Source organism: Octodon degus, unplaced genomic scaffold (assembly GCF_000260255.1).
Source record: "Octodon degus isolate 3935 unplaced genomic scaffold, OctDeg1.0 scaffold00060, whole genome shotgun sequence".
Classification (NCBI taxonomy): Eukaryota; Metazoa; Chordata; class Mammalia; order Rodentia; family Octodontidae; genus Octodon; species Octodon degus.
In genome coordinates this window covers 6,616,018-6,635,950 of record NW_004524636.1, presented here as the reverse complement: position 1 = coordinate 6,635,950, position 19,933 = coordinate 6,616,018, and the positions used below count along the sequence as shown (strand labels likewise).

Sequence of the window (19,933 nt, the reverse complement as noted above, 5' to 3'; positions counted from 1 at the left end):
TTGTGGCCCTCCTTTTTCTCTAATTTTGGTCTGCAAACTTAGGTTGCTAACCCTCCAGAAGAGAAGCTATTGTTCTTACCATACAACCTAGGCTGTTAAGCTTAACCTCACTATCTGTCTGAATATCAAACATCTTTGGCATAACATGGAACAGGTATTTTTCATCAAGTATTGATATGTTGAACTTTAAATCCCTACAGAATATGATGAAAAAACATTTAAAAATTGGACTATATTTTAAAAATAGGCATAAAAATATATAATTCTTATGTTTACACATAAGTCCAAAAATCTAACCATATACAACCTTGAAGCAGGACAGTTTGAAATATCTTGGATCATAATTACATAAAAGACCACAAGATGGCAGAGTTTCCTAAGAAGCACAAATCCTTTTAGAAATAGTTTGATGCAAGAAAATGGAAGTAGGGCTTATTAAAATAACATGTTTTAAAAATACTGAGCAGTGTTGAGCTCGCAATAATTACAAGGAAAATAGTTTACTGATATTTAAAAAGCAAATTAAGAAGTTTCTTGAGGACTGTTTTTATTATTTTTTAGTAAAGGAGTAAGACCGTACCCAGGAGTACGCAAAACCGTAGTGTTTCGGCTGGCCAGCTAGCTCAGTGGATTAAAGTGCCTGCTTGGGCAGAAGCAGTAGCGGTGTTGGCCCTGCCCCTGGGGCATGCTGAGACCTCGATAAGACTGGGCTTGGTGCCATGTGCCTATAATCCCCACTCTTTGGGAGGCTAAACACAGGCGGATCACTGCGAGTAAGATCTACATAGTGAGACCCTGTAGACCCTTACTAAAAAATACAAAAAAAGAACAAACCAACCAACTGTGCAGTGTTTATCCCCAGATTTCACTTTATCCATCCCAGCCACATGGGTAACATAAATCAGAAAGCAAGCCTGCATCAGCAGTGTGCCGCAATGTGCTCAGCACCTTCTGATTCTTAGGCTTTTTGTAAGTTTTATCCTGATGATGACCCTGACTCATCAAGAAAAGTCTGAAGTGTTCACTGAGTACACAGTGTTTTCCAAAGTTGGGAACTGTGCAGTCCCTCTTAGAGCTTGTACTGGAAAGAACTTCAAGCTGCTGGTTTCGTATCTCAAATACCTCTTTTGCCTGATGGATTAGAGAATGCTGGGCTGCTTAATGGACACTTGCCTTGGCTAGACACAAGCTGCTGACCAGTGGTACCAACAGAGGAAGGATGGTGGCTTTACAGTTCAAGAGCTTATTTGTATTTTCTTTGAATGTTTGAAGCATTTGATGTATCTTTTCCTTACCCAACATGTGCTGATTGAGTATTGTGACTGCATATGTTGTTTAAAATACTTGCTCAGTCTTTAAATCTATCAGATTATTTTAGATCACTTATTAAACTTTTTGTATGCTTGTCAGTCATTTAGAATTAAGACATAGGGGCTGGAGAGATGGCTCAGTGGTCTAAAGCACCTACTTGAAACGAGCTTGGCAAAGCGCAGGGACCGCGGTTCGATCCCCAGCACCACATGCCAGCCAGACCCGCCCCCTGGTGGGCTGAGCTGGCCACACACACACACAATAAATAAATGTAATAAATAAAAATAAATAAATATTAGAACTAAGACATAATAAAATACTTTATTGTTTGACATAAACTAAGAAACCAGTGGAAGTGATTTCGATTTTGAGGAATATGACACTAAAATGAAACTCATCAGATTCATCTGTGCTTCCAGGTGACACCTAAACTTGGAGCTATTTAATTCTGTGTAAAGTAATTGGCTAAATTGTAGTTAATGACAGTTTTACAAGCTTTATAGGTGAAAACATGACTAAATCATCATGATGAAGCATTTCCCCAACAAGTCCACATTGAAATGAACTTTGGCATTAATGGGTAGATCCATCTCTGTAATTCCTACATGATTTAGCATGTAAACAATTCCTAGCTAAGATTATGTCTTTTCATTCACTTTCACGTTTATTATCAAATAGAGGCCCAGAGAACAGTAAACATGAAAGAATATACACTGTGCTCAAAGACACAGTGAAATTGTACTTGTTCATAATGAATTGACCAGGAAAATGTGTCTACATTTTGTGGGAGTAGAGTGGTAGGTACCAGACTGCAAAAATGGTGAGACATTTGAAATGGCTGGTATTCACTAAGTAGTCATTTATGCCTGTCAAAAAATTGATAAAAGCTCCAAAAGTTTCACTTTTAATAGATGCTTTTTTTATTTTTATTTTTTATTTTTTGTATTTAGTACAGGGTCTACTGGGTCTCATTATGGAGATCAGACTCATAGTGGTTCTCCTGTTTTCAGCCTTTCAAGTGCTGAGATTATAGGTGTGTGCCACCATGCCCAGTCTCAATCACTGTCTCAGCAGGCACTTTAATTCAAGATGTTGTATTATTATTGTTAGTAGTAGTATTATTATTTTAATTTTTAGGGAAGGGTCTACAGGTTGTTCAGGTTCTCACTACTGGATTGGACTCATAGTAGTCCGCCTGTTTACAGCCTCCCAAGAGCTGGGGTTACACTTGTGTGCCACGATGCCCAGTCTCAATTGCTATCTCAGCACACCCAGGCGGGCAGGGCCAGCATGGCGCAAGATGCTATATTATGATTAAATACTGAAGTATATGTAATTAATAGTTAAGGGGCACCAAAAAAAATCACTATGGAAGAAAGGCATAGCAAGACAATTTCACCAGACTTCTATGCAGATCCTGATCCCTAAGGAAGTTTAATTCATATTAAAGGTGTTATAACCCCAAAATGAGGCAGGCTTAAAAAGAAAAGAGCACTTTATTTTAGCTGGTACCCAGCAGCGGACACCCTGTAGAGTGTGCTAAGGTGCACGCTGGGAGGATGAGGGGAGTGAGTATTTAAACCAATAAACCACAAAGGCTGATGTCAAGGGTTCATCTAGGGGCTACAGTTGAAAAATTACCTGTTTCTAATGAACAATAACAGGTGCAGTGGTGAGTACAGTTTGTAGCTGGGAACGAGGGCAAGAACAGGACATTGGGCCAGAACTAGATTCGGGTGTGCATGAGAAAGGCCCAACTGCAGGTTCTCAAGTAGAGAATGGGGCACAGTGGAAAGTTACAGCATTTAGAATGGTGCGAACAAGATGGCGTCGCATATATCAGGTTATAACAGTTAATAAAGTTACAGTGGAAGCATACAGAGTTACAAAGTTTGAATCAGTTGCACAGGTTATAACAATAGGTACATCCTTGATCATTATTCATAAATTTCTCAGTTCTGTGAAATGTACATTGTGTGTTAAGGCTCATTGGGGTACTTAAACCTTTGTGGGAACTTACGTAGAAGGGACAGTTAACAGACTGGAGTTACAGCTAAGAAAATGGATTCAAATATCTTTGGTCTTCATTACAAGTGACTTTTTATTTTCCTTTTGATTATAGCATCTTCACAACTATTTCACGGTGACCCTGGGAATTCCTGCTTGGTGTTCTTACGTCTTTTTCATCATTGCCACTTTGGTTTTTGGCCTTTTCATGGGTCTGGTAAGAAATAATACTATTCTTATTATAATGTTCTTTTTTAAAGCAAAGTGTTTTTCAGATTAAATTAAAATGTAACCAAGAAAAAAACACTTAAATATTCTCTGTGTATAATCTCTGCTTTATAGAGCATGTGCTTGTTTGATTCTGTTTGGGAAATGGTAGTGTGAGATAAAACAGCAATTTGATTTATTATCCTCCAGTCCTGCCTCTTAACATTTTCTCAAAGATGTGTGCTGCCCAGAGTATAGACAGTGGTGTAAGAGGAATTAGAGAGCTTTCTTGAGTTGATACTCAGTTTCTAAGACAGCCCAGGCAGCTATGCGTTTATACTCTGCCTACTTGATCAGTACATGGTGGTGATAAGACCAGAGCTGTGTTTATTCCTTGGGTAGATGAAAGATTATTTTTTTTCTTGTTTCTATCCATCAGTTGAACCTCTAATCCTAACTACCTCAAGGTTTTCTTGAGGTGGATTTTGTAAGACAATGTAGATAAAAGAAGGCAGCCATGACTGTGGAAAATATGATTCAAAGCAAATCACCATATTTTTTTTGAGCATGTAAATCACTATCTTGTAGGTATCTGTGCATTTCATCACGAGATGTTTCAGATGAGAATTAGGATAATACATTTCTTTTACTTAACTATATTGACAACTATAATTGGTTTAGTAGCTAGGTGACTCAAATGGAGATGAGCGTTAGCTGTCTGTATTAATTAGGTCCCAGGAATGTCCTGTTCCATTGTACTCGTCATATTGCTAATTAACATGCTCCCACTGTCCTCATTTAAAGTGATTGGATTTAACTTTGGATATAAATAGCAGTCATCAGTACTTCTCCCATCCATTGTTGAGTGCTAGATTTTTCTAACAGTGTGCTCTGTGGCCACCTAAATGTGAGGATTTTGCAGAGGGAACTTATTAGGTCCTTGTATGAACTGGCCTCCAAGTGTGCCCCTGATCAGGGGATGAACAAGGATGAAAAAAAGACACAATTAATTTAGAGAGAGGAGCCAGTGGGCTCTTGCCTGTAGTAGACAACGAGTCCTGGGCACTTAGCTCACCTCGCTTTTGTTCACTTGCACACGGGAGCAAGCAATTAAAGTGGCACAAGACTTCTCTGGCCTATATTAGCTACAGTGTTTGACCAGATAAATAACCAGATTTCAGCTGTGTTGACTTCCCTGGAACTTGCAGCATCTAGGATAGCAGCTCATCCCCCGGGGAGACCAGCTTGCCAGTACTGCCTTCTTGTGCTTGGGAAGATCAATTAGGCCTCCATCCTCATTATCTGGTCTCCTACAGGTCCTTGGTGAGTCAGAGATAGAGACATGTTAAGTAGGGTGAGTGTGGGAACCTATTTAAAAGCTGTGAAAACTCTTCTCAGCCTAAAAGTTACAGAACTTAATTTTTCAAGCTGACTTTGGGAAACTGAGCCAGGCCTGCCTATGCACCTAACTCATTTGGAGTATGAGGTTGAAATAGAATAGTACAGAAGGCTGATTGAAGGCTTGGATTAAAACAGAAGAGAGTTGATTCCAGACCGTTCAAGTGATTGAGTGGGAGGCACTATCATTCCTTTATAAGAAATTGGGAAAATATCTAGCTTACAAAATAATCTAATAATTAATATATTTTAAAAAATAACTACTTTTATCTGTGTTCAAAGTGCTTTGTCTACAATTGTAAAGCATGTACAATTTTTACCATAAGTAGTCTTTCTCATGTGCTTTTTACATGTTTTCTTTTTCTGAATTAATGTATTATAGTTAAAAACAGCTCAGTATTACCTCCTTTTAAACCATCTATTCGAGTGGCCTGATTGGTAACTTGGATGATTGTTAATTGTTTTCACATGTTAGTCACACAGAGGATGCTGTTGGGGCAGTTCCCGAGGACTTCCCTGGAGGAATCTGCTTGAGGCAGGCTCTGGAGGGCCCACAGGAGCAGCTGCCCCACTCCTTCTTAGATGCCCTGAGGGATACAGGTCTTTAGAGACTTGGAGCAAGGCATTTTTTCCTTCATTATTTTTTTAGAAGTCTTACCAACGAAAGTAAAAATTCAGTGGGTTGTTCACATAGAATAAATGTGAGATGAAATTGCTGGGCATGGGATTTCCTGAAAACAGAAGAGTAGGAACTGGCCGCCTGCTCAATTGAAAGCACCTTTGGGATACTCTGTTTAGTTCTCCCCTGGAGACACCACAGACAGTAGGCTTTTATAATTGCTTTCTCTTCTGTGTCAGAGTTGGAATTAGAGCTGAGACCTTCAGGGGTGGAACTTGGTGGTCTGTGATACCTTTGCCCCAGGCTTGCAAATATATGTAGCTTTGTCCTGGTCACCTTTGGATTCTCCTTCTTCTTCTGAGTCTTCATGGAATTTAACTTAAATAGTGGCCAGATGGGCATGATGTTTTCCTTAAGACATACTTTTTTTTTTTTTTTTCGGAACTGGGGATTGAACTCAGGCCCTTGCGCTTGCCAGGTAAGCGCTTATCCACTGAGCCATGTCCCCAGCCCCTAAGACATATTATTAATTAAGTTATTGCTTTGCTTGACTGTTACATCAGTTCTTTTTTTTCCTCAATTTTGAAAAATGGGAAATTAAAGTCAGTCTACTACTTTAACTTTTGTTTCCTTTGTGTGTGTGTGTGTGTGTGTGTGTGTGTGTGCGTGTGTGTGTGTGTGTGTGCGTGTGTGTGTGTGTTTAGTATAGGGTCTACAGGGCCTCACTACACAGGTCAGACTCCTAGTGATTCTCCTGTCTTCAGCCTCCCAAGTGCTGGAATTACAGGCATGCGCCACCACGCCCAGTATCATCACCCTCTCAGTGAACCTTAGTCCCTGAGTCTGCCTAAGCAGGCACTTTAATCCGCTGAGTTACCTGGCCAGCCCAAATTTTTATTTGTTTTTTGACCGAGTCTGGTATTGCTGAAATATTTTTCTTATTTTTTTTTTTTTTTACATATTGATATGTGTTTTTCACATGAGTGTTTTTCAACAGAGAAACAGGCAGAAGGAAAAAGTGAACGGGACTTTTTTTCTTTTAGTACACAGAGAGAATTCGGGGAGGTTAAGTAATTCTCTCTCTGGACTACTAGCCAAAGGGAGGTTGAGGCTCTTATGGCCTTCTGCCGGGGTGGCGTTTGGAGGGGATGTTTGGATAGACCTGAGGACCTGACTGGGCTCTACCCAGAGGCAGTGGAAAGGATGGAAGGAAATTATGGCCTGGGCTGAGTTGGAGAAGAAGCAGGAGGTGGTCCTGGGAGCACAGGCCTTTGGTTTAAGGGCATTAGCCATAGTAGATGACCACCACAATGATTTTAGCAGTTCACACTAGGGCCCGAACTTATCACATATAAACAAAATGCTCAGTTTTATAGTCAAGTATATGTTTTACATTTTCCGCAAAGATGAGAGAGATCCCTAGTGACAGTCCATAGACCACCCAGGTAGCATTACTTCCAGCTGTCAGTGACTGTGCCCTGGAGGCTGGGAGACAGTGAAGTTCCGGACAAGCAGAAGACAGTGATCTAGTGGCTTAGGTTTAATGGCTTTTGGGCTCAAATTGCACAGTCACAGGAAAATGAAAGGCCAGCCTTGCTTTTTGCCTCTTTGTCTCTATTTCATTTTTATGTATAGAGGCACTGCCCAAATTTTGGTGCTTAAGTATATCTTTTTCTAGATGGTACTGATGCAGGGAGAAAAACTGGTCTCGGGTGGGTGACCTCCAAACCATATAGGAAACCTCCAAATGACATAGGGAAAAACAGTCTCTGGACCTGACCTGCACAAGTTTGTGTTCTCTAAAACCGAAGAATGAATTTTAGGAACAAACAGAGGTTATGAGCAGAATATATTTATTGAGAGAAAGAAAGCCCCTGTCCCGAGAGAGAGACAGGATGGGGGGCCGAGTGGGTAGTTCCCCCCACACCCCAGGAAGTTGTCTCTTGCAGGGACTTTTATAGAGGAAAACCATGTGGTGAGGCGGGTCTAAGGTGGTGGAGAAGACATGGGAACTTGCTTAGTTGGGCATGAGGTGGGACCAAACTATGGTCAACCAATGAGATTACAAACACCATTGTTCAGGTAAAATTGATTAAATCAAGTATCAAATGGGAAAGTGAGTCACATAGCAAGTGGGCGCGAATATGGAACAGGGTCTTTTCCTGTTGGGGGGTGGGCTAGTGACTCATTTGGGCTCTTTTAAGTTGATTGGTACTATTTAGAATATCAATCCCTAATGCCCATCCCTAGGGAAGTATGTAGCTGTGCTTCCTCTTTTTGTCTTGGTCTTGAGGTGTGGCCCATATGGGAGTGTCTGTCTCTTTCAAGTTGCAAAGTCACCTTGTCTTTCATTTTGTCTCCTTGAGGGCCTGGCCCTGTCTGACTGCTTATAATATTTCTGTCTAACTTGGCTGCCTGCAACAGTACTGAACACAGTGCCTGTCTCCTCTAGAATCAGATGAGTGGATGCCACCCTCTGTGAAACCCACCTGCTGTCCTTGTGCACCTCTGCGGGTAGCATCTGAGAACTGAAAGTTATTGTCAATGGCAGGAAGACACCATTTCTCCTGTAGGTCCTGATTCTAAATAGTGCTGTATGAGACAATCTAGTGAAAAGGTGAGAGGGATTCCCAAAGACTTACGTAGGACATTGCAGTGGTGGACATAAAAAGAATGTGGCCATCATGTGGTCCAGTCTCATCCTTTTGAGTATGCTGCGAGCTGGACAACAGTTGATTTGTCTGAGCTCATATTGCTAATGCAAGACAAGAGTGACAAAGATGTCCTGTGAATCATTTTTTGGGCCTAGGCCCAGCCAGCCTCATGTGTATCACAGGTACATTTTATTCACTCCTAGGCTTTGTGGGAAAATGATATACCTCTTATTGTTAGAAGGTGTTTCTTCTGACCTTATCATATGTCAGGACCAAAACTTTCCCTTCCATGGGGAAATTAGGATAAGATAAAAGAACAAATAAGAAAACCACATTATACCCTGTGAATAGTTAGCTGTAAACACATGCCTATCATGTGAGAAATGTTTTCTTTGCAGTTCAGATCAATTTAATGGTGTTTTATTTTTTGTTCTCATTACTTGGAAAAGTTAAAAGAGAAAAGGTTTCTTTTTGCTCACAGTTTGTAGACGATCTAGTCCCTGGTTGGCTGACTCCAGTGCAGGGTGGCCTGGCGGAGGAGGAACAGACTATGACAGGGTAGTCAGGAGACAGCCAGCCTTTCTTTTGAACCCTTTTGGTTTATCCAGTTTACAAGCCTGTAGGTTGGTGTCACTCACACCCAGGGTAGGCCCTGCCACCATGTACACCCAGAGCTATTCCAAACCAATCTGTGGACTAATCTAATTACCACACACCCTTAATCCAGTGTAACACACCCACAATCCAGCCTCCTTCCCCAAAATCCCACCTGTATGCACATGAAGCTTTGAGGGGACATCTGGATATAAGACACAGCAAACAGTGTGGAGTCTGTTATTTCTTAACACATGGCACCTTCCTGTATCTCACCACCTCCCCTGTGAGTCTCTTCAGCCAGGCCTTTGGGGGCCTTCTGTGGTTGCCAAACCTTGGTGATCGCACCCAGGGCAGCTTAAAGTACACAGATAGTGGGAGGGGGGCGTTGCCCAGCTTCTCCTACAAGGCCTGTGGCCTTAATACCTCCTCTTCCAGAGAAGTTCTTCATCATTTGCCACCCAATAATGGGATGTAATCTCTTAAGCATCAAAGTGTATGTCTTTTCTTTTGAACAATTTTCTCCTAATTCACAGTATCTATTGTACATTTCTGATCTTATTGTTCATTTTTTCACATGAAGGAGACAATACAATGTTTATATGTATGGGTCTGATTTATTTCACCCATGAATCTGTTCTTGAGTTATATCCTTTTATATATAAAGAACTCCATTTTATTTTTGTGGCTGAGTAGTACTCTATTATATTTTTTAAAAAATTGTGTCTTTTTTTTATCCATTCTTCTGTTGATGAACATCTGGGTTGTTTCCAAGATTTAACTATTAAAAACTGTGCTGCTACAAACATGGGTGCAAATATAGCACTGAGGCATAATAATTTTAATTCTTCTGGGAAGATACCCAGAAGTAAAAAGTTGGGTTAAATGGACCTCCAATTCCAGTTTTTTGAGGAGCAGTCTACACATCTACCAACAGTGGAAAAGGGTTACTTTTTCTCCACAGACCCTCCAGCATTTGTTGTAAGTTGATTTTCTGATGATGGCCTTCTTTCTGTAGTGAGGTGGAATCTCATTGTCGTTTTAGTTTGCATCCCTCAAATGACCAGTGATGCTGAACATTTTTTCTTGTACCTATTTGCCATTTGTATTTCTTCATTCATTTCCAATGCCACTTTTGGATTGGGTCTTTGAATTGGGGGGAGGGGCATCTGATTTATTTTAATTCCTTTTTTTTTTTTTTTTTTTAAGTATTTAGTACAGAGTCTACAGGGTCTTACTAGATCTGACTGGGACTAATAGTGATCCTCCTGTTTTCAGCTCACAGGCATGTCACCACGCCCAGTGTCAGTCATCATCTCAGTGCGCCTTAGGGACAGGGTCGGCACAGCACACTGAGTATCTAACCCTGGTCCCTGCGTCTGCCTAAGCAGGTGCTTTAGTCAGCTGAGCTATCTGGCCGGCCTTATTTTAATTCTTTCTGTGTTCTGGATATAAGTCCTTTTTCTGTGAGAAACCTGGCTATAATCTTTTCCTATTCTGTGGGTTATCTTTTCACTTTGTTTGTGATTTCTTTTGTTGTGCAAAAGTTTTCAAATAAGCTGAGATCGATCCCATTTGCTGATTCTTTGCAGTATTTCCCTTGCTGGGGAATTGTTCATGAAGTCTCTGCTTACCCCCAGGCCTTCAAGACTTCTGCCTATTTTCTTTTCCAGTAAATTTAATTTGTATTTTAATATTTAGATCCCTGATACATTTTGACTTTAGTTTACTGCATTGTGATAGATACATGTCTAGGTTTAGTCTTTGGCACACGAAAAGCCAGTTTTTCCATCACCATTCTTTCAGGGAACATGTTTGGCTCCTTTGTCAAAGATTAAGATGGTTGAGTGTGTTTGGAGTTGTGTCTGTATCTTCTAATCTGTTCCACTTGTCCTCAGGTCTGTTTTTACGCCACTATCATGCTGACTATCATAGTAGCTTTATAGTATAACTTTAGGTCAGGAATTGTGATGGCTCCGTATTTGCCTTTGTTGTCCAGAATTGCTTTTGCTATTTTAGGTCTTTTCTGGTTCCAAATAAATTTCAGGAATGTGAGGTATGTTAATGGTGTTTTCCTTGGGATTATATTAAATCTATATAGCAGTTTGGGGACCACCATTTTCATTGTGGTGGTTCTTCCTATCCAAGAGTAAGGAATATCTTTCTATTTTCGGATAGTCTCCTCAGTCTGACTCTTTAGGGTACTATAGTTTTCTTCCTTTCTCCCCCCTCACCCCCCACGGTACCAGGGACCAGGGATTGAATTTAGGGTTTGCCAGACAGGCGCTATTCTACTGAGCTATCTCCCCAGCCCTTTATTTTTTTAGGGTACTATAGTTTTCACTACAGATCTTTGACATCATTTCTTAGATTAATACCTAAGTATTTCTTTTTTGTGGATATTGTGAAGAGTGTGTTTTCCTTAATTTTTCTTTCTGTAAGTTTGTTATTTGTGTATTGGAATGCTATTGACTTTTGAGTGTTAACTTTGTGTCCTGCTATACTATTGAGTTTGTATATTAACTCTAGAAGTTTTGGGGATCTTCTATGTAGAATATCATGTTGTCTGTAAATAGATTTAACTTCTTCCTTTCCTATCCTTATCCCTTTTATTTTTTGTTTTTTAATTACTCTGGCTAATGCTTCCAGAACTGTATTGCACAGGAGTGGTGGTAATGGATATCCATGTTTTGTTCCTTATTTTCATTTATTAGCCATCTAATATATTAGCCATTGGTTTTCCATAGATGGCTTTTATAAGATTGAGGTAAAGAACATCTATTCCAGTTTTCTGTAGGGTCTCTATCATGAGTAAGTGTTGGACTTTGTTTATAAAGCTTTTTCTGCATCTTTTGAGATGATCGTGTGGTTTTTGTATTTTGCTCTGTTAATATAGTGTATTTATACTATATTTATATAGTATAAATATAACACTATATTTATATTTATACTGTTAAATGTAACGCTATATTTATTGATTTTTGTGTTAGTTTTGAACCATCCCTGTATCCCTGGCATTAATCTTACTTGGTCATGATATATAATCTTGATGATTTGCTGCATTCTGCTTGCCATTATTTTATTAAGGATTTTTTATAAGGTTTTTTCTTCTATGTGCACTAGGGAAATTGGCCTATAGTTTTCTTTCTTTGTTGTTTATTTACATATTTTCTGATTTTGAAATCAGGGTAATACTTGCCTGTAGAAATAACATGATAAGTACTGCTTCTCTTTTAATTTCCTTAAAGAGTTCCAGCATTCATGGCATTAGTTCTTCTCTCAAGTTTTTGTAGAACTCCACAGTGAATCCTCAGGGCCTGGGCTTTTCTTTGTTGGTAAATCTTCAATTGCATTTTCAATTTCTCTGGCTGTTATTGGTTATTTAGAATTTTTTTATCTTCTTGATTTAGTTTTGGTAATTTGATTGTATCTAGGAACCTGTCCACTTCTTCAGGTTGGAAACACTTTCCTGGGAAAATGGAGGGGTCACACACCTACTCCTCCCACTAGCACTGTGCATCAGAAGCAGTGGAGGACTCCAGGAGTACAGGCTGACACTCTTCCCACTGACACTACTTTCACTCGTCCTGCTAGACAATGGAGGGGACACAGGGTTTGGACTGACTCTCCTGGTGTCAGTGCTGAACCAAAGCAGTGGAGACTCACAGGGTGCTGGCTGTAACTCTTCAGTAGCATTGCCTTTACCCTCCAGGGACAGGTTTACTCTTTTCCTGCTGGCACTTCTGACCCAAGACAACGAAGGACACCCTGGGCTCAGGGTTATTCTCTGTGTTGCTTTGAAATTAAACTGGCAACACACTCAGTCACCTTACTTTTGACAAGGGGTCCAAACATGCTCACTGGAAGAAAGATAGCCTTGTTAATGAATGATGTTGGAAAAACTGGCTTTCCACATGCTGTAGGCTAAAATTAGACCCTTGTGTATTACCACGCACTACAGTAAAAATAGATCAAAGATCTAATTATTAAAACAAACCCTAAATCTACTGGAGGAGAAAGTAGAAATCTTAAAGATATAGTGGTAAGCAGAGAGTTTATGAACAAAAACCAAACTACACAGGAAATACTTGAAACAGTCAATAACTGGTATCTCATCTTACTGAAAAATTGTAGCAAACAGGGTAACAAGAAAGCCCACTAATTGGGAAAAAGTTAGTTGGGCACTGGAAATGTTTTGCTTGTTTGTTTACTTTAAGACAGGGTCCCTCCATGTGGTTTTGCAGACCTCAAACTCTCAGGAATCCTCCTGCCTCAGCCTCCCAACTGCTGGACCTGCACCACCATGTTAAGTGGTGTAAGGAGAAATGCGTCACTTTCTAAGCACGCAGATTTTTCTAGCATTGGGTGGCTGTCTACGTGGTGCTCAATCACAGATGGAGAGTGGCCCTAAGTGACTCTGCCTTGTTGGTCTTCAGTGTCATCAGTGCGGAGCTGGCTGGTCTCCAATATGAGAATGGACTGGGCAGATCCTGCCCTGAAAAGGCCTGACAAAGACATGTTTTTACATAGAAAGGGACTTTTGTTCAGTGACAGTCGGAGGCAAAGCCCAGGATATAAACATAGTCAGTGAGTTTTCTCACAGATGGTCAGTGGAGAAGCTTCTTACGGTGCTTCAAGGCTTCCAGACTCTAATGTGTTCTTCCACTCCCTTGGGGTCTACCTGTTGATATGGGGCAGCTCAAATGCAGTTTTATTGGCTGAAAATGCTATTCTTAAGGAGACAATTCTAGATTCAGCTGCTCGTGCCTGTTTTCTTACAATGTTTGATGCACTTACTTATAGTGGGCTTTCTGTAGACTGTGGATCTTTTCTGTATTATGGTACATATAAAGTAGGAGATTCTTAATTATAATCATGCCATTTTGAAGACTTTTGACCAGCTGCTAATTATTTTTCTTCTAAGAATATCTAATTATAAAGGCAAGGCCTGATTTTGAGGCCCTTTGGTAATAACTATTAACAGTCACTTTTCTTACCTCCAGGTCTTGGTGGTGATATCAGAATGCTTCTATGTGCCACTTCCAAGGAATTTATCTGAACATTCTGGTAAGTATTCATGTGGCACAATAGTTTTGTAATTTCTGTGAAATGCTTTTAGGAGATGCTGAATTTTTCCTTGACTTGCTAGGTGACCAAACCACTATCCAATTCCTTAAAATGTTCTTTAGGTGGATTAGGACAAGGATTCTTTTTCTTCCTGTTATAAAATGTTTCTTATTGGTCATTATTTTTCCCTGAAATTTATACCCTTTGTTATGTAATGGGCAGTTTTTCCTCATTCCTATTGGAACAAGACGGTGGGAGCTCACATGCATTGATTTTCTGCTGTGTGTCATGATGCCTCTGCACTAAGTCCTGTGAGATGCAGCCTCCCTACACCCTTGCTGTGCTCCATCCTGACCTAGGACTGAATGGCCTTGGCTTTGAATGTCTTTATTCCTATTTGCACTATGTAGTTTGGTGGTTTTATTGGGAGTTTACATAAGCTCATATTTGTTTTTGGTTTTGAAATTTTTGAGGCTTTGAGACTTCTGTTTAGAATTCTTAAATGAGACAGAAAACTAATCTTAACAATCTTGGGAGAAAATGAGATTTATTAGGCCATAATCAAAAATCAAGTTCAGCCCCAGTGATGGTAGGTTTTTGTTCCCGTGGGCTCACTCAGTGGCTGCTACCAGTCCCAGCTCGCATCTTAGTTTAACAACCCTGATGAGGAAGAAGGCCTTCCTTGCAGACCCTGGCTCCAAGTCCCTGGAAAGTACTCTGATTGGCTCACCTCTCCTTACTCTCCTGTGCCAGTCACCATGACCAAGTATGTTTTTGAGCCTTCAAAAAGGTAAAAAATGCAGCGCGTGAAGGAAACCTCGCCCTCCATGCCTTGTGCTCTGTTGAAGTCATTGTAGGCAATTAGGGCCCCCACAGTGGCTTGCAGAAACCCCAAGTGAGACTTAGCTGCCCACTAGACACTCTGCCCTGTGTCATAACGTACTAGGACTTTAAGGTGGAGAAAACTGTCACCCATCCCTTTGTTTCATTTCACAGCTAAATATAACTCAGTACTGAATTTCCATTGTTTAAGCGGAGTGTTTTTCTCTTTTCTCTCTGCAGAGCAAAATCAGAGATCAGAGGAGGCTCAGGGAGCTGAACAGTTGCAGGATGCGGAAGAAGAAAAGGATGATTGGAATGAAGAAGAAAATAAGGACAGCCTTTTAGATGATGAAGAGGAGAAAGAAGACCTTGGCGATGAGGATGAAGTGGAGGAGGAGGAGGAAGGGGACAGTGTGGCTGCTGGCGTGGATGAGGGGAGGAGTGATGCCAATGACCAGGGTTCCCTGCCGGAGGCCACTGTGGCCCAGGAGGAAGCAGGACCTGAGGAGACTAAAGGAGACAGCCCTGGGCTGCCCTCCTCAGCCGGCACGGAGGTGGCGGAGGACTCCCTGAGGCAGCGCAAGAGTCAGCATGCTGCTAAAGCGCTGTAGATTTCACAACTTCCCTCTGGTCTGCAGTTTATACCAAATCCTTAACTTTTCCCTGAATGTGCAAGCTTTTCTTAAAAGATGGCCAGTGTCATGTGGTCTCATGGCAGTAAGCCTTGTGTATCCCATCTGAGGAGAATCTTTCAAGTTTGACAATCAGGAGACAGCAAACCAGTGGTGTTAGGATCTGTTTGAGGACTTGGGAAAGGTGCAAGTTTATTTACCTGGCTGGAGTCTTATCCAGAAGAGCCAACCCCCTCCCTCATTAGCACCTTTTAGAGACAAAGAGGCCCCCAAATGAAAGCAAAGCAGCTTCACTCTGAGCATGCTGGAAGTGCAGCAGAGATCTTGCTTCCTTTCCATGTTGTATTTGTTTTTGTCAAACTGCACAAAACATCAGGCACCACTGTGCCAGACATTTTAACTGAGAGCACTCTGGCTATAATTTTGGGAAAGAGCTCGGAAGTCCCCCAAGCTCTTGCAATCTCCTTTGTTACATTTGATTTCTTCCCTGTATTTCTCCAAGCATTTTACTGTGGCTGACGGAGCCCCAAGCTTCACAGTTACCCCTTCGTGAGAGGACTCAAAGACCGCAGCAGGGCCGGCAGCCACCACGTGTCGTCTGGCTGTAAGGTTTAGATGAGCCGTAACCAAAGTTCGGGAAGCTGATTGCCAGGCATTCGAATGAACTGGTGTAACCTTTGGAGATTCAGAAGGAAATGGGGATTTTACACAGCAGATTAAAATGTTTGGGGGCCAATATGCAGTAGTAGTTTTGTTTTTTTTCTTTCAAAACTTTCTTTAGCAATTTTTTTTTTTTTTTAAAGTCAGAAGTGCCCTAAGTCTTGCCAGTAAAAGGTAGTCTTGTCAAGAAAACTTGAGTGCTCTGTTGTTTTGTTTCCATCTCAAGGAGTTCCCTGGGTCTTGAATCAGTTTAATAATAACTGAAAAACCATTTCTTGTTTTCCTTCAGTGATGTGCTTTTGGTGAAAAAATTAATCCAAGTCACTACTGAGGAGAGAAAACTTGATTTTGTTTTCCATCTTCCTTAATCTTCTAGAGAATTGTGTCTTTGTAAACCTCTCACTACTGAATCTACCGTAAGTGCCCAGGGAGCCCAATTTCTTTTACAAATCCATCTATATACTTCTCATACTTGATTTATGTCTTAGAGTAAATTCATAAAATTAGATTCCAAGCATATGAAAAATGCCTGAAGTCAATCCTATGCCCTTGGGTCCAGACAGTAAAATGAGTACAGGTTTATAAAATTTGAAGAGTTTCTGTCATCATTAAAAAGGAACATGCAGTGCATTTCTATCTGGACATCCTGTGACTAGAGGGTTCATCGTGAGGAGATTCTGAAGGGCACTGCCCTTCAAGGCTGCTACACAGCTTGCACAGTGAAGCTTCTTATGCTGACAAAGTTGAGAGCCTATGGTTACTTTTCATGTTTCCAACTCAGTTTGCAGCTTCCTCTTCCAGCGCAGGGAAAGAGGAGCTTGGAAGCTGCCAGAAATGTGCCCACAGATGGCATTGTGACCTCATGTTAAGGCCACCACTGAAACTTGGGGACCAGCAGAGCCTGACATGTGCCCATACCCTGCCCCTGCTCCTGCTCATGAATCCTTGTTCTTGCCCAGAGTGCTGTTCCTGCAGGCTTTTCGGGATCAAAGCTGAGCTGTCCTTGCCTCCAGTCCCTGCATTTCTTTCACAATCAACAGAAATGAGTTCAAGTTCCGGGTTAGAGAATATAGAAAGATTTTATAGTTTTTTTTTTTATTACATGGCCCACCCCCAATTTTTAGGGGTTTTTTGGGGGCTGGGGCATGCAGAAACAATCTACCCTGTTGCTTGGACAGATAAGGCTAGTTTCCAGTTTCCTACACAGTACCTTATTCTGTAACAACAGCAGTAACAAATGAATGTGCAATACTTTCTGAAGTTGGAAAGTGGGGAGAATATCTTGCAGTAAAATTTTCAGTAAAAATTTAAGTATCTGTCCATGAGAAGCAATTTTTCCTTGCAAAAAGATTTTCTAGCAAGTGACCAAAGTACATATCTAATTTAATTCCTTTCTAACTGAAGCCTTTACATTTGTTTTCAATTTTTTTGTTTGTTGTCAATTCTTAATGAATATAAAACTGAATGAAAAAAGTCAACCTAAAATAATTTAAATTTAAAATTAGCTCACCATTTCATTAGGACATTGAGATTTTTCCTGTTGATAATAAGTTTAGTGTCAAGTACATGGAAACATGATTTTGCTTCAAATTTTTTTTAAGAAATTGCTTCCTTGCATCCTCAGTCATTTAATTATAGAATATGATTCTGTGTAAAAATGGATGAATGAAATAAAAATAGTGATTGTGGAGCGAGTGCACAACACTTTATGTGTGGGTAGTTGGAGCGGGGTGACTTGTCAGTGACAGAAAGTGATATCAGAGATTACCTCTCCATTGATGTCTTGTGTCATTGCTCTCTCGATAGATCTGCAGCCAAGCTGGTTTGCTTGGAGATCTCATCCTGCAGCACAACACAGCCAGCTCCTCTTTCTTTCCCTTTGAGGTAACCCTCAAATGGCTAAGGACAGGGCCTATTCAGGTCACAGGTTGTGCGCTGTGTGGCCGCACTGACAGCCTCATTTCTGGCCACGATTGCTGTCTATTAGCCAGAAATAACCACTGGAGTGAAAGGGAAACAAGGGTGGACAGATTGACTTTTGATACTTGAGAAAACCGCAGGCAGATTTTTAATGGCCCAGACTCCTTGTTGTTAGCTTGGATGTCACTATATGATTAGAGTGTATGTTATTCAGAACTGATCATGTAATACCTTTGGAGTAGATGATTAAAAACTGCTACTTAAAGGAAGACTTATGTAATACTTTTTATTAGTTAAGTACTTCAGGTATGAAGTTGATACTGTGTATATTGCTTTATAGGATGGGAAACATTCAAGAGATGGAAGGGTTGAAAAGGGTAAACTTGAGATTTCAGTGTGTGCTCTGTGGAGTGAAAGAAAGACTTGTGCTTTTGCTGGTATCAGTGGATAGTCTCTGACCTTCATCTCTGTGTTACAGTGTTTCTCCTGCCAGTATTATAGGTGTGTGGTAGATATATCCTGTCAGAAACACCAATGTTTTAAAGAGTATTCATGTAAATTTATTCATGTAAGTCTTCTGTGCCAACAAAACGTTCCTTCATGTGTAGTGTCTTTACCTCAGTCTTACAGTTTGACCCTCTTGAGAAGCTTATAGCTTATCTTGCAAAAGCCAAATAATTGAGTCATTAAGTCTGAGGAAACCTGACGGTGCAGTTTTTTGAATAGCTGTTCCAAAGTAGGAGGTTCTGTTGAAAGCCTTTGGTAGCTTCAGCAGGGGATGTGGCCTTCAGACAACTTGTTCTTACCCAAGTTTTACGTAGACTGTGACACCGTGTATGTGTGACTTGTATAGCTTTAACATGTTTTTGTGTAATCATTTGGTACCAGACTGCTTCTTCGTGGAAATGCAATTTTATACTAAATGCACTGCTTATTTGTACTGTACTATTTGTTATTTATATTCCTTGTAATGGTCTAGATTACTTAGCCTGGCACATCTAATTGTTTTTCTCTCTATCCTTGCACTCTGCTTCCTCAAATAGCATCTGCAGCAACTGAAATGAGCAATCAAGATATTGTCTGAAGCAGGACATTACCTGAATTACAGATCATCTGATCACAGAATTGTACATAATTCTTGATCTCATATGGTTTCATTTTATTGTAAATTTCCACTTTCATCAAAACATGACAGTAACGACTAAGTAAAATCAAAATGATGTATTGCTTTTCATATAAGTATTTTCACAAACACCATTTGCCTAGGCAGTTAAAATATAACTTTGTTAAAAAATATTTTTTCTCTGTGTTTATTCTGTTTCCCTCTTTCCCTGTCTCCCAGCTTAGTTGAAACCCAAACCATGTGCTCTTCAGCCGCTCACAGACCAGTCCAGAGAGCCACTACTCCCCTCACTGGGGCCTATTATTTTGCCTATAGAAACTCATTGCATGGACTTCTTAGTTCTCACTCTCTGTGAAGGCCTGGAGAGCCCAGGGATGGAGCAGATGACACATGCTGCAGCTCTTTCTCCAAGACATGGAGCTGACCTGGTCCAGAACTTTCTGAAAACCTTATTCTACATCTGACTCCTCCCTCCCCCCACCACCACCATCACTATAACCATGGGAAACCACACAGGAAGTTGGGTGGTTCTTCACATATGCTTAGTAATGAGGATTTGATTTTTCTACAGGAAAAATGGTAGTGGAAGGAGTAGGAAAAGGTTAAATTTGCATAACACTAAGGCTCCCCCGCCCCCCAGCAGCTGGTTGAGAATGTTTATTTGCCTACTAGATATCTGTATCTTAGTTTAGATGAATTTGGTAATCCATTCTTGGTGGAGATTATTTGCTGAGCCAGCAGGTAAATTTTGGTTTTCAGTGTTATTTTGTTTAATTTAGAACGATGGGTTCACAACTTCTAATTAAGGAGCTTTTTCTCTTATTCTCCAGTTTCATAATCTGGCAGGTATTCAGTAGTTTGTAGGCTACGTACATATTTCTAAATGGATCCTGTTCAATATGCATATCATATTAAACAT

At 40.5% G+C, this 19,933-nt stretch overlaps 1 protein-coding gene across 1 annotated transcript in view; it reads left to right on the top strand.

The window, feature by feature from the left end:
- The window catches only part of Tmx4 (thioredoxin related transmembrane protein 4), a 51,222-nt gene extending 32,035 nt beyond the window's left edge, over positions 1-19,187 (top strand). The window contains exons 6-8 of the mRNA XM_004634289.2: positions 3,434-3,535; positions 13,794-13,857; positions 14,920-19,187. Of these exons, the coding sequence (XP_004634346.1) occupies positions 3,434-3,535; positions 13,794-13,857; positions 14,920-15,290 (537 nt within the window). The 3' untranslated portion in view covers positions 15,291-19,187. The remainder of the gene's footprint in view (positions 1-3,433; positions 3,536-13,793; positions 13,858-14,919) is intronic.
- Positions 19,188-19,933: the final 746 nt, after the last annotated feature.